This window comes from Pelophylax lessonae (genome assembly GCF_965119305.1).
Source record: "Pelophylax lessonae genome assembly, chromosome: 1".
In the NCBI taxonomy this organism is placed as follows: domain Eukaryota; kingdom Metazoa; phylum Chordata; class Amphibia; order Anura; family Ranidae; genus Pelophylax; species Pelophylax lessonae.
Window position 1 is genome coordinate 408,975,071 of NC_138768.1, and position 15,035 is coordinate 408,990,105.

General features: G+C 44.2%; 1 protein-coding gene across 3 annotated transcripts in view; it reads left to right on the plus strand.

Annotated features, from left to right (window-relative positions):
- The window catches only part of MLLT3 (MLLT3 super elongation complex subunit), a 462,813-nt gene that overhangs the window by 417,064 nt on the left and 30,714 nt on the right, over positions 1–15,035 (plus strand). For all 3 annotated transcript variants that reach the window (XM_082243975.1, XM_082243973.1, XM_082243974.1), the window contains exon 9: positions 1,987–2,083. In XM_082243975.1, the coding sequence (XP_082100101.1) occupies positions 1,987–2,083 (97 nt within the window). The remainder of the gene's footprint in view (positions 1–1,986; positions 2,084–15,035) is intronic.

The window sequence follows — 15,035 nt, forward strand, 5'->3', positions numbered from 1 at the left end:
TAGGTGTGATAGGAGCGGAGCCATATTGGTGTTAATTATTTCATTAGCGCAAGTATAGTGTTCTGTTACTTTCATCACCTATATATGTGTATGGGTATATATATACATATAAGTGTGTGTGTATATATATACCCCTATACAGAAGTTCAGATGTCATGCCTGCCTCCAAGGAACCCAAAAAAATGCCCAAAAAAACCCCTGCAATAACACACCTGGGCGGTTTTTTTGGCGCAGGCGTTTGTTTGGGCATTTTTTTGGAGTCAGGCAAAACATCTGAACTTCTGTATAGGGCTATATATACACACACACTTCTATGTATATATACCCATACACATATATAGGTCTGAAAGTAGCAGAACACTATACTTGCGCTAATGAAATAATTAACACCAATATGGCTCCGCTCCTATCACACCTATATATGTGTAAGTGTAAAATACAAGTGTGTGTGTATATATATATATATATATATACCCCTATACAGAAGTTCAGATGTTTTGCCTGCCTCCAAAGACCCCAAAAAAATGCCCAAAAAAAACGCCTGCTGCAAAAACACACCCGGGCGGTTTTTTTTTGGCGCTGGCGTTTTTTTGGGCATTTTTTTTGCTTTCTTTAGAGGCAGGCAAAACATCTGAACTTCTGTATAGGGGTATATATATATACACACACACTTATATGTATTTTACACTTACACATATATAGGTGTGATAGGAGCGGAGCCATATTGGTGTTAATTATTTAATTAGCGCAAGTATAGTGTTCTGCTACTTTCACACCTATATATATGTATGTGTATATATACATGCATGTGTGTGTTTATATACCCCTATACACATGTTCAGATGTCATGCCTGACTCCAAACATGTCCTCAAAAAATCCCTATAAACGCCTGCAGCCAAAAAGCAGGCTGACAGGCGAGAAGCCATATCAGTGCTCTGAAAGTGACCTAAGAGAAACAATCTTTTCTCTATAGCGGTCACCCTGATATGGAAGGGTTTTGTCACCCTGCCATAGCAGTCAGCGTCAGTTAACCCTACACTACACTACGGTCCCTTTACACTTAACACTTTCCCTACAGAAACTAAATTATTAAAGCTAACTAAAGTGGAAAATAGCACCCTATCTACACTAGATATCCCTTTCCTCACACTAAAAATTCCTAAATAACACTTTGTAGCAGAAGTAATAGAACTGCTTCCACTCTCTTCCATGTCCCTGTATAACAATGCTAGGAATTTGGCGGGGGCTATCTTATATACTGGGGGGCGTATTCACTAATGATTGGCCTAGGGACCCCCTAGTCACTCCAATCACATTCCTAGCATTCTCCTGCCCCATCAATTGGCTTTTACTAATGGTTCTGGTACAATCACGGGCTTTTAATGCCCATTTCCTGTCCCATTGCATTTTGGTCGGTTCTGGTTGCCGAATTCCGAACTTTTTCAGCAAAAAGTTCTAAATTCGGCCGAACCTCAAACAGCCAATGTTCGGGTCAAACCGATGGTCAACCCGAACCGTTCGATCATCCCTATTTGTAATGAGAAACCTTTTTATAGGCCATCAGTTGAGACTAAACCAGCTAATATTAAATTGCACAGGCATGGGGCAGGATTTCTTTCTAAATACTAATAGATTCCAACTGGTGTCTTGGCTTTTCATGCCTTTACACCTCCCTTTCTTCATGCGTTCAATACTTTTTCCCTGTGTCATTCCATTTTTTTTACACATAATTTCTGAAAGTATTTGTTTTGGTTTCTTTGTATGCATGGATTGTATGGGCTGTTACAGACCCGTGGTGACAATTTCATGTCAATAGCACCTTTAGAAATATATTTACCTAGAAACATGGTGACGTGTTAAATACTTATTTTACCTGCTGTATACAACACTGTTCTTTGTTTTATTAAGCAAAAAGGCAATAGTTGCTAGTTAGACCGTATACAATAAGCACTTCTAAGCCTATCATTTGTCTTCTTTCTTCAAAGAATTAGCCTAAGTGATGGAAGCAATAGTGAAAGCAGTTCGGTTTCATCTCCGTTACGAAATGAGCCTCCCACTTTATTAAAAACGAACAATAATCAGGTAAGATTCTTTAGACCAACTTCAAACGCATTCTTCTAATCGGTTATAGTCTTGTATTTTTTGCACTGTTAATGATACTGGAAACCATGTCTCATTGCACCGTGTTAGGTTACCTAATGCACTTTGTAATTTTTTTGTCACACCACATCAAGGGCTTGCTATTGCTGCATTTCTTGAAATCTGTTAACATTTCAATGGCTACAAAAGCACATGAGCTTCCTACACAACCCTTTAATACACAGTGACGATTTAGCCTCTCATATGGATACAATGCTGCCTACATTTTAATAGTGCTGCTGTAGCAGCAGGATCGCCAAGTATGTATATTTAACTGCGTAATAGCCTTAACCAAGCAGTATGTATCCAATGTGTTTCCCTCAGCCGCCAGTGAATACCTTAGAGCACATTATTATTTTTGTGTGTCTGAGTTATTTTGATCATTTGTCTTCTCCTTATAGAAGACTGATGTGTTTAATCCTCCACCAAGTTTGTGTCTTGATCCTCTGTGTGATAAAGCTAACCTTTTTAAGTGAGAGTTCTAGCTGACTGCAATACACTAGAGTAAACCACATTCATAATGCATATAGAAAACTTGGTTTAGTAAATGCATGAATATTTACTGTAGTGGAAAGAAGGTTTGAATGGGAAAACCTTGAGGATTTTGCTGCATGCATTTCTACTCCTGAAAGTGGAACTCCAAGCAAAACTTTTTCTTTTTATTGAAAGTTACATGTTGTAAGGGTATAGGTTTTTTTTTCTTTTTTAATTGATGCCTGCTTACATATTCAGGAGCATTTCACTCACTTTCTGTCCCACAGAAACAGGAGGTTAGGGGAAGTCTATCTAATGGATACACAGACAGAAAAAAAAATGTTTTGGGCTTCACCCCCTTTAGGTTTTTATAGTATTGCATTCTAGTTTTGGTAGTAGGTTTTCTTTAAGGCAATTAGGTTGATAAGAAATGGTTCTGATGTTTAACAATTTTATGCAGGTTTGAGTACTAAATAATTTCCAGTGTCCAGTTACTTGCAGCGTATGGAAGATCTGCTTAGTTCACCTTGAAACCATAACCAATTTTTGTAATTTTTCCATTGCTTTTTTATTTTTCCCTCACAAACAGCATTCAGGGTTATGTGTGGAGGAGAGGCTGGGATCGCGAGGTTGGATCTGTCCTGGGGGCGGGGGGGCGGTGCTGCGGGCAATGAAGCGGCAAGGAAAAGGGCATAAGATTGGGGTGGGGGGGATGCGGCCATTTCAGCTGTCAATCACAGGATGCACAGGGCAGAAAAGCGGAGGGGGGCAAATTTTTGACTAACAGCTGTGAGTGACTGTAAGCTTATAGCAGAAGGATGAGTGCCAGGTCCGTACATTGTATGAGCATGGCAGCAAAGGGGTTAATACAGGTTAAAATCATATTGCAGACTAAATTAAGTCTAAAAATGCATAGCAGGGAAACTTTGAATTTGCCCACAGTTCCCACAGCACCATTTATTTGAAAAGGTGTCCCTCCGCTCCAAAAATGCTCACAAAGAAGCTCATTTACCAAATCCTTGCACACAGCCAGGAGCATTTGCTGTCACGATTTTTGCCGTGATTGTACCAGGATTTGTCGCTCAAAAATCGCTGCAAAATCCCCCCAAGCGAGTTGTGCCACGATTCTGGAATCGTGGGCAGAATCGTGGCAAATGCCCTTGCTCCAGTGTGAACAGAGCCTCAACTGCACAAATGATGTGACTAGATCCTGCCATTCCATCTAGAAACCCTTTGGGTAGTTGTTAAAACAGGTTGCATGTGCGTAATATGTCATCTGGGACATTAGGGAACGGGGTCTCCTGATGACGTCACAGGGAGGCCACACCCACAATGGCTATATAACAAGCTGCAGAGAACGGAGACCGGCATAATCACCGGAGACATCGTCTGAGGAGGACCAGAGGAAGAAGAAGAGCCGAGGGCAAAAGAGCAGAAGAGCGGACAGCAGAAGAGCGGACAGCAAAAGAGCAGAAGACCAGAAGAGCGGAGAGAAGACCGGATGAAGATTTTTAATAAACTTTCCAAAACATCTCCTGTCATTATTTACATACACTGCCTTTTATGGGGTGAATGGGTAGGGGTACAGTGTACCCCATGCCCATTCACATAGGGAGGGGGTCCGGGATCTGGGGGGCCACCCTTGTTAAAGGGGGCTTCCAGATACAGAGAAGCCCCCTGCCTGCAGACCCCCACAACCACCGGCCAGGGTTGTGGGGATGAGGCCCTTGTCCTCATCAAGATGGGGGCAAGGTGCTTTGGGGTGAGAGGTGCAGAGCTCCCCCTGCCCCAAAGCACAAACACCCCCCCATGTTGAGGGCATGTGGCCTGGTATGGTCCAGGGAGGGGGGTGGGGCCGCTTGCTTGTCCCCTCCCCCTTCCTGCCCTACCGGGCTGCATGCTAGGATAAGGGTCTAGTATGGATTTTGGGGGGGACCCCATGCCGTTTTTTCGGCATGGGTCTACCCTCAAATTCCATACCAGACCCGAAGGGCCTGGTTTGGAACCTGGAGGGGACCCCCACGCAGTTTTTATTCCCATTTTGGCATGGAGTTCCCCCTCAAGATTCTCACAGCGCAAGTCGGATCATCCTGATCAGACTTGCGGTGCGCCTTCCATTCAAATCAATAGGCTCCCATAGGGAACCATTGATTTTGAAAGGAGGCAGAAAAACGCTGCTAAAAGCAACATAGCCAAACGTGCAATAACGCCAATGGAAAAGGCTACTGAAAGCACGTTTAACAGCTGCTTTTTCCCTGCGTCAGAACTAGCTTTGCAGCTCGCTTTTTTCTAACGTCCCGTGTACATGGACCCTTATACTATGTATTTGGAGAGGCACGGACAGCTAATGGGACGCAGAGCCTGGCGCTGGGTGGGCGTGTATATGAGCGGATTCCCGCCCACCTTTTAACATCCGCCTCAGATGTGTAAGGAAACGTACCTATGTGGTGGAGAAGACCACGGCTCCGGTATGGAGAACACCGTGGCTTCTGTCTGATAATGCCTCCTTTGAAACAATCCATCTTACAGGGTGTCCTGGATTGAGAAGACCACGGCTCTATAATGCCTCACGTTTGCCTCCACTGCGCATGCGCAGCTGCTCGGGAAAGGCCGTACACGTTCCGCTATTCCCGGGAATAGCCGAACGTATACGAGCTTTCCCGTGTGGCGGCGGCACATGCGCAATGACGTGTTGGTGCCATTTTTAAATCTAAGGCAACTGATCAGAACTCCGCCTCCCCAGCACATATCAACCTCAGGAACAGGTAAGTGAGACTCCTCCACTGCCGCACTGCCTGCCATTATGCGGGGCTGCAAGCATACTACAAGAGATGCAGTGCTGCAGGCATGGTACTCCTGTACCATGCCCACAGCACTGCATCTCCTGTAGTATGCCCACAACCCCGCATTCCCCTGTACCATATCCGCAGCCCCACATTCTCCTGTACCATGTCCGCAGCCCCGTATTCCCCTGTACCATGTCCGCAGCCCTGCATTCCCCTGTACCATGCCCGCAGCCCTGCATTTTCCTGTACCATGTCCGCAGCCCTGCATTTTCCTGTACCATGTCCGCAGCCCTGCATTTTCCTGTACCATGTCCGCAGCCCTGCATTTTCCTGTACCATGTCCGCAGCCCTGCATTCTCCTGTACCGTGCCCGCAGCCCTGCATTCTCCTGTACCGTGCCCGCAGCCCTGCATTCTCCTGTACAGTGCCCTCAGCCCTGCATTCTCCTGTACCATGTCCGCAGCCATTGCAAACTTATATTCTGAGGTTTTAATTACATTATTTTAATATAGTCAGTCGTGAACTAAAGTGGGCCGGTCTAAGGCATGAAACTCCAGGGCTGAAAATGAGTCCCACACTGGCCCTGCCGGAGAGTCTACTCTCACCCGCATGCTGGAGCCGGGCAGGAGCACCCGTCATGGGTCAGGAGAAGAGGCAGGTGCCAGGGGGATCTGGATAGAGCCGCTAGAGGCCATGACCGGCCACACACACAATCCGCACACCGACCGACCGAACTCACTGACAGCTCCGAGTCCGGGCAAAGAGCAGCAAGACTACAACTACGGAGAGCGGCCGGAGGCAAATCATCTCCGCCTGAGGAAACCAACGCCATCTACTGGCCAACTGTGAGTATTACAACTGGGAATTCACCTCACAGGGCTGAGGACAGAAATCACCTCATCATATATTGTGATATCCTACATACTATACACCCCAATATAATCACCTCATCATATACTATACACCCCAGTATCATCAGGATATCTGATGAGGTGATGATACTGGGGTGTATAGTATATGATGAGGTGATTATATTGGGGTGTATAGTATATAATGAGGTGATAATAATGGGGTGTATGTAGGATATCACAAGATGGCGGTGGTTTCCTCAGGCAGAGATGATTTGTCTCCGGCCGCTCTCCATAGTTGTAGTCTTGCTGCTCTTTGCCCGGACTCGGAGCGGTCAGTGAGTTTGGTTGGTCGGTGTGCGGATTGTGTGTGTGGCTGGTCATGGGCTCTAGCGGCTCCATCCAGATCTCCTGGCGCCTGCCTCTTCTCCTGACCCATGGCGGGGTGCTCCTGCCCGGCTCCAGCATGCGGGTGAGTGTAGACTCTCCGGGTAATATGGATCTGGTCTGGAGCTGCCTGCTCAGAGGAACTTCCCTGAAGAGCACCATTATTGGGGTGACCCCCAACACCCGGGACCCGGCCTCCGACACTGAGGAGCTCCCCATCCTACACAGGTCAGTGTGACTTACTTCTGGGGCCCCTGACATGGTGCCCGCCCCCAGTCCCAACGGCTGTCGTGGGGCACATGCGCAGTAGCGCAATCCCACAGACACAGGGACGGACGCAGAGACACTTGCATATTATTAATATAGAATAGATATCCTACATACACCCCAGTCATGCGGCCAGCCAAAACTCTTGAAGCGGCGGGTGTGCGCGGGCACGCGGCGCGTACGCGCTCGCACGCAAGAGCCGCTCGGTCAGCTCTGCACGTGTCTCTGTTGCTAGGGCAACAGGGACACTATGTGCAGAGCTGGCTAAGTCATGCAGCTCTCGTGTTGTTAGAAAAAAAAAAGAGATAAGCAAGAGCCGCTCAGTCAGCCTATGTTCTAGCGCCCGTTAATTTAACGGGCTTAATGTCTAGTTGCATATAAATTGAAAGGATTGTTTAGGTAGGCACAATATCAAAAGGATATTGCGCCATCAGATTGTGATATGTATGAATTTTTTTTTTTTTTTTTTTTTTTTTTTTTTTTTTTTAGCAGTGGAAAGAAAAAAGGAATTAGCAATGCACACTTTGCATTTATGTAGGTTGTAATTGTAGTGAGAATCAGGCTGTGTATGATCAGTGTGAAGGAAAGGCTGAAGGAGAAATAGAACTGAATTCCCATGCTTTGAAGCAGATTTTTGTTTCACTTGTCTCAGTAGAAACAGTGTAACATGCTTTGTCCTAGCTGTCAGAAAAAGACATATATCGGCTATATTCTTAAACCTAGCTATTGTCCTGGAATAAAAGCTGTCCACGAGCTTCTTGTAAGTTCCTTTGAACGGTTTGTATACTGCTTTGACACCCCTTTTGTTCATGCAGCGTTTCACAGTTTTGGAGTATTTGATGCTCTGCCAAGCCTTGGCCAGCATAAATAATGTATAAATGAAAAACATAAAGGGGCTGATGTATAAAAAGGGCTTAGAGGACTTTTTCTTGTTGCCTATAACTTCCAAACTGTTCAGGTTACAAAATGAATCAAGGTTTATGATTGGTTGCTATTGGCAGCAAGAAATGTTCCTTAACATACTTTTCATACATCAGCCCCTTTGAAGTGCACAGCAGACTGTCCTTTTACATCTCATCAAGCTAAAAAGGAGCAAAAGCGTGCATTTATTCTTATTGATACCAAATGGTAAATATGTGTTAACCAATACAGCCTTACAGATTCATGCTGTTGTTTTCCTTCTCTGTGTTATAAAATGAAAGTTTACATATGTGTATACAAGATTATGACAACAACACACTTTGGTGCTACGGGGACAATACATCTAGACATATTCTAGATGTATTTAGTGCTGTGGTAGGCTACTACTGTAACATCATGACGTTGGCATCCACTGTTTGGTGAGAAAATGAGGCAGCATCGGCTTCCTCATGCAGACCCTCATTGGGCCCACCTGGTGATTTTAGAGCCTCACCTCTGATGCAGCTAGGGTCCAGCAAAACTGGTCAGGTGTTTATGGCTTACAGTCTCCCTCTTTCCTCCCAGTCTGGATGCACAAATATGACATTTTGGATTACAATGACCATCAAATATTTTTCCGTAGTATGTGCTTGACTTACCAAGATGCATTCATCAGGACTCTTTAAACTGGATAATAGGCTGTCCACTGGAAAAGTAGGACTGAACTTACGTTATATGTAGAGGTGCGCATCTTCAGTGGTCTCGCGATTCAATTAGGTTTATTCTGTCAACAATTTGATTCAATTCCGCGATGCATCAGGATGTATCACGTTTACTGCCCATGTCTTTCATCGACAAACTCAAGCAGTTAGAAGAACTGAAGGATGGAAGAATCAAAAGCAGGATGGAGGAGTCTGGGGATAGGGAAGGAGGAATCTATGAATAGGAAAGGAAGAATGGGAGGAATCTGGAGATAGAGAAGGAGGAATCAATGAATAGGAAAGGAAAGATGGAGGAGTCTAGGGATAGAGAAGGAGGAATCAATGAATAGGAAAGGAAGGATTGAGGAGTCTGGGGATTGGAAAGGATGAATCAATGAATAGGAAAGGAAGGATGGAGGAGCCTGGGGATAGGAAATGAGGTATCCATGAATAGGAAAGGAAGAATTGAGGAGCCTGGGGATGGGGAAGGAGGAATCCATGAATAGGAAAGGAAGAATGGAAGAGTCTGGGGATAGGAAAGGAGGTATCCATGAATAGGAAAGGAAGGATGGGAGAGTCTCGGGATAGGAAAAGAGGAATCCATGATAATGAAAGGAAGGGTAGAAGAGTCTGGGAATAGGGAAGGAGGAATCCATGAGTAGGAAGGATGGAGGAGTCTGGGGATAGGGAAGGAGGAATCCATGATAAGGAAAGGAAGGATAGGGGAGTCTGGAGATAGGAACTAAAGGATGGAAGAGTCTGGGGATAGAACTGGAGGATGGAGAGCTCAAGGGATAAGAATTGAAAGATGGAGGAATCCATGAATAGGAAAAAAAGGATGGAAGAATCTGAGGATAGGAATGGAAGGCTGGAAGAGTCCAGGAATATTATTTGATTGAGGAGTCTAGGGAGGGGGTGATAAGAACTGAAGGATGGAGGGGTCCAGAGATAGGAATGGGTGGGACCTTAGATTGTTCAGGGTTGCATGGGGTGGGAAAGGGAGACTTTGAATGGAGGTGGTTTGAATAGGGAGGTGGAAGAGGAATGGGCTGGGAGCCATGTACTTTTAAAGTGGAGTTTGGGTGATCTGGGGCTATTGTCTGGGAGCAGTTTGGGATTTATAAAAGGGGGGGGCATGCTTTCATATCTGCATTAAAAACAAAATAAAGACAGCGCTGTATGATTAGTTAGCAGCTAGCACACAATGAATATATATAACCTTTAATAGGCAATAAAACAAAAAATGGTGTGTAGTGCTTTGCGGTGATAAATGTACAAAAGTGTCTTATGTAGTAAACAAATATAGTACAAAAAAAAAAATATATATATATGTATATATATTTATATGTGATATGATTGAAGGAAATCTTCTGTGTATTCAAAGTAATTCCAATGTTTAGTGTACTGTGTTCAAACCATTCACCAGAAAATGATTTATGGTGAATGGTTTGAAGTTGAACACAGTACACTATTTTCAAGGTGGAGAGGGATGAACATTTTGAAATATGAATCGGATTCTTGTCATTAGTTACAACTGCACACATTGTTTTTATCGCTATTATGTTCTTTGGATAATTATTTCAAGATCAAGGGGCATTCACTGTCAGGTGTTTGTTGCGGACACGGCTGCCATGCTCATTTAATTTGGCACTTCTAATCCAGGTGTGGATAATCAGCAATGTCCAAAAATCACCCTTAGGGTCCTTTCACATGGGCTTTGCGACCAGGGGACTCAGTTTTGCTCAGTGGGGATTGATCCGCCAATCCTCGCTGAGCAGGCGGATGACCGGTCCGTCTCCGCTTACTTTGCAGAGACAGACCTGTCCTATCCATGGGAGATTGGATGAAAACGGACCGCCTGTCTGTTTTCATCCGATCCGATCCTCCAGACGGATGGAAAATAGAGTTTCCATCCGTCTAACTTTCTCGGACAGGATCGGATCGGATAGCAGCAGGTGTCAGTGGAGATGTCACTGCTGACACCCGCTGCCCATAGGGGTGCATTGAGCATCCAATCAGGTCCGCCTGAAAAACTGACAGGGGGACCTGATCAAAAAGCCTGTGTAAAAGGGGCCTTAGTGTCTTGCCTCCACGAAAAATCGAAGTGCAAACACTTGCTGTCTAAAATATAGGACAGCAAAAACGCATTCATTAATCGCTGGTCTTCCTTTCAGAGGCGCATGTGATCCGACCCTGAACAGAAGAATGCAGGAGAGTAAAACAGTAGACCTCTAAACTTTAAGGAATTTTAACAGATCTGTACCAGCACTATTGGTGATTCTTCTGTTCTGGGTCAGATGGAAGTGAGCAGTTCCCCTGATGGCTCCACCATTGAGATTGAAGGGCGTGTCCAAAGGGTGGTAATAAACAGCGCATACTCAGACTGGTCTGAGGTAGTACGCGGGGTCCCCCAAGGATCAGTCCTAGGACCAACCTTGTTCAATTTATTCATAAACAGCATTGAGGACGGGATCAGTAGTTCAATATCAGTTTTTGCAGATGACACAAAATTAGGCAGGGCAATAACAGCGCAGCATGAAGCTGATATCCTACAGAATGACCTGGACAAAATAACGGAGTGGGCAACGACTTGGCAAATAAGGTTTAACGTGGAGAAGTGTAAGGTTTTGCACTTGGGGACTAGAAACATAAAAGCACAATACACGTTAGGAGGGGAACCCCTGGGAGAATCAAAAATGGAGAAGGATCTGGGAGTCTTGGTTGATGATAGACTAGGCAACAGCATGCAATGTCAAGCGGCAGCTGCCAAGGCTAGCAGAATATTAGCATGCATAAAGAAAGGGATGTATTCCAGAGATAAGACTATAATCCTTCCACTTTATAAAACTCTGGTCCGACCGCATCTGGAGTATTCTGTCCAGTTCTGGTCACCAGTCCTCAGAAGGGATGTGTTGGAGCTGGAGAGGGTCCAGAGAAGGGCAACTAAACTAATTAGGGGATTGGAGGACCTGGATTATGAGGAGCGTCTGCAATCGCTTGATTTATTCTCCCTGGAGAAGAGACGCCTGAGGGGGGACATGATAGCAATTTTTAAATATCTCAATGGGGATCTAGGCTTAGAAAAAAGCTGTTCAGTCGAAGGGATTGCATGAGGACTCGGGGACATACAATGCGATTAGAGGAGAAGCGTTTTAACCTCAGGCAACGTGGGGGGTTCTTTACTGTTAGGGCTACAAGATTGTGGAATTCTCTACCACAAGAGGTGGTTTCTGCAGGTAGTATGGTGGCTTTCAAAAGACTACTAGACGTACATCTCAAGGATCAGAACATTCAGGGGTATGCGAGATGATTACAGCCACACACACCTACACAGGTTGAACTGGATGCACTATTGTCTTTATTCAACCTCACCTACTATGTAACTATGTAACCATATATTATCACATGTACCTCTGAAAGGAAGACCAGCGATTAATGATATTTTTTTTAAGTAGATGATTCAACACTGTGTATTACACATCAGGTTTCTTTTGAGTTTATAGCCCAGGAATATTTTTATATATTGAGTTTAGATATTAAAGTGATTCTAAAGCCTAATCATTTTATCGCATTACCTGCATTAAGGTAAAAAAAATGTTTAGGTTTTAATATAGCCCCTTCACCATACTTACCTGAGCCCTCACTCGATCCAGCAATGTGCCCATCTATGAAGGTTCTCTCCATGCTCACAGGCTTTGCTGAGAGAGTGGGAGCCAATGGCCCCCGCTGCTGTCAGTCAAATCCTGTGACAGGGGGCTGGGGCCAAGTCGTACTATGTGAATCTGTGGCCACAGGCAGTGTGGCTCAGGGTTGAGCCCACACATGCACCCCCCCATAGGAAGCCACGTTAACATTGGACAGTCAAATTAATGGATGGCTTTATTATCTTTTCTAGCACTTTCAAGTAGATATTGCATCTAGGATCCAGAAAATAGTGTGATATTATAAAGTATATGGTTTAATAATAAATGCACCAGTAAGAGGGAGCAAGGTATTTTATGGGGTTAATTTCCATAGCTTTTAATTATGTTTTTGTAGGTGGTGTACATTGTGTACAAAGAACAGTGGCAAAGATTGATTATTTAAGGAAAGTAGGTGTTTTTTCAGATGTATTTTTCATGATGAACAGGTTTTGTTGTGGAGAAATGTAGCGGTACTGTACTGTGCATACTCCCTATAGATCCAATTACACCAGTGTTGAGACATGCTGTAGCAGTGCTGATTAAATTGCTTGTCATAAAAGGTGTGTATTGTGTACTGATGCCGTTGTTATGTGGTTTAAAAAAAGTGGTTTAAAAAAAAAAAACGGGGGAAAAATATCCACCGCACTAATTTTTTCTATAGTTGCTTTAAAGTAAACTTGTCATGAGAGGACCATGGTGAAGTCATTGCTGAAAATGTTCGTTTTCTGGCTTTTATGCCAACTACTGGTGTAATGATATCCTGCACTGGACACACGAAAAGCTGTAGCAAGCGGCCATGTTGCTCAGTCATTATTGGTCAGCCATGACAGTCTTGCAGTTATACACGCAGCAATATAATCCCCCTCGCCACCTCCTTTAATTCATGAAATACATAGGTTTTACACTTCAAAAGAGCCGTTGTATCAACTCAGAGACATCAAAACCCAACACTTAGGCCTGTGCAGAGCTGTAAACAGCTAATTGAGTCCTGGCAGGATGTCTGTTTCTTCCATCCAGGCCTATCGTAAAACTTTGACCAAGTCCATTAAGGATAACCAGAATTAATGGGGATCGTAAAAGGTAATCATGGAGCCCTGCCCAATTCAAAACGTAACAAATACACACACGATTTATTCATACCAAACAAATTAAGGTCATACATGACCACAGTAGCACATATAGAAGAGAAGATAGCTGTCAGATATTTCCTGGGTGACACATTTATCTGAGATATTCTGTGTCTAGCATCCCTGGATATGAAATTACATGCTGAACGATAAACTATCAGTTTAAATAATGTAACTGGTACATATTGGAGGATATGAATAGTGGTAAAAAACTGTCCAAAGAGGAGGGACCGGATATTGGCATAAACCCTGGACAGCCCATGGACACTCCGTTTTATTGGTCAGGGGCATCTGTCAACACCCCTTTGATCCCAGAGAAAAAGGGAGACCTCTAACCAGATATCAGTTCTCATGGTAACATCAAAACAGGAACATCAAGCTTGAGAACCAATCACACCTGGCTCATCGATTGAACTCTGATAACACCCAGGACATTGACTGCAGGTATTCTTCTTCCGGCAATTCTACCTTATTTTTCTGTTGCTGAATTGTGTCTCTATTTCTTTGAAAAGCCTTTTTCTGTAAGTATTTTATGTGCACCAACTTTGACCTTTTCATTAATAAAACCTTATTATGAAAAGTGTTAACCTTGTCCCTAATCTCTTAATGCAAGCTAACAACTGGCACCTAGATTGTGGTCCCACGAGCTGGAAAATCTTTGTGCAGGGTGCAGCTGAGAGTGGCATTGTTACATAAGTGACAACAGAGTGTGAGATTGGCTGGTCCTTTGTCACGAGTTGTCCGCCAGGCGGACTCCGTTTTTCTCAGCGGGAGATGGATCCGCCGATCCCACGCTGAGCAGGCGGATGACAGCTGTGTGCGGAGACACAGCTGTCAGGACCCCATACATCTCTATGGGGGAATCGGGTGGGAACGGACCATCTGTCTGTTCTCATCCGATCCGCCAGACGGATGGAAAATACGGTTTACATCTGTCCAGTTTTATCGGATCAGATGTCAGCGGACATGTCCCCGCTGACATCCGATGCCCCATAGGGATGCATGGGGCGTCCGTTCAGATCCACCAAAAAAACTGACAGGCGGATATGAACAGACTCCCTGTGTGAAAGAGGCCTAAGTGAGAAGGACAGGGAATCTGATACCTGCGTCCGTCACAACTGGTCTCCCTACTTTCCTAGTCACTGACATAAAGCAAGCACAGGGATAAGAAAAGTCAGAGAGAAGTCAGAAATCCTTATCTGTCTTTTTGTTACAGATAAGTAGCTTTGAGAATTTAAATTCAGCATTGGTAGACCCCGTGCATTTCTCATGACATATTTCCTTTAAGAAGTGCTTTCCCCTGTTTAAATTGAAATACAAAATGTATACCTGACTTGAATTATATAAAATTTAGACATTGCTGCTAGTTGAACCTAGCTCAAAAGATTTGATTGTTTCAGATACATGGAAGGTATTTTAAAACCTGAAATCTGGTATGTAAAAATGTCAGAACATAATGCACTGGTTTTTCATTGTCTTTTCCTCTGTCTACTCTACATTTTGCCACTTATTATGTAAGGTAAATTGCCAGAAATAACGCTCCAGCCTTAGCATTTAGCCACAGTTAATAACATATGCGCTTAGCTGTTTTGGAGGCAAGAAATCAGATATGGGAGCTTTTTGAAGGCTGCAGTTTCCTGCCTAGCAACTAGGATTCATTGTGCTGTAAGACCAAGATCAAACACGGAAGGAAGGAATAAAATACTCGGCGATAAGCTCAGC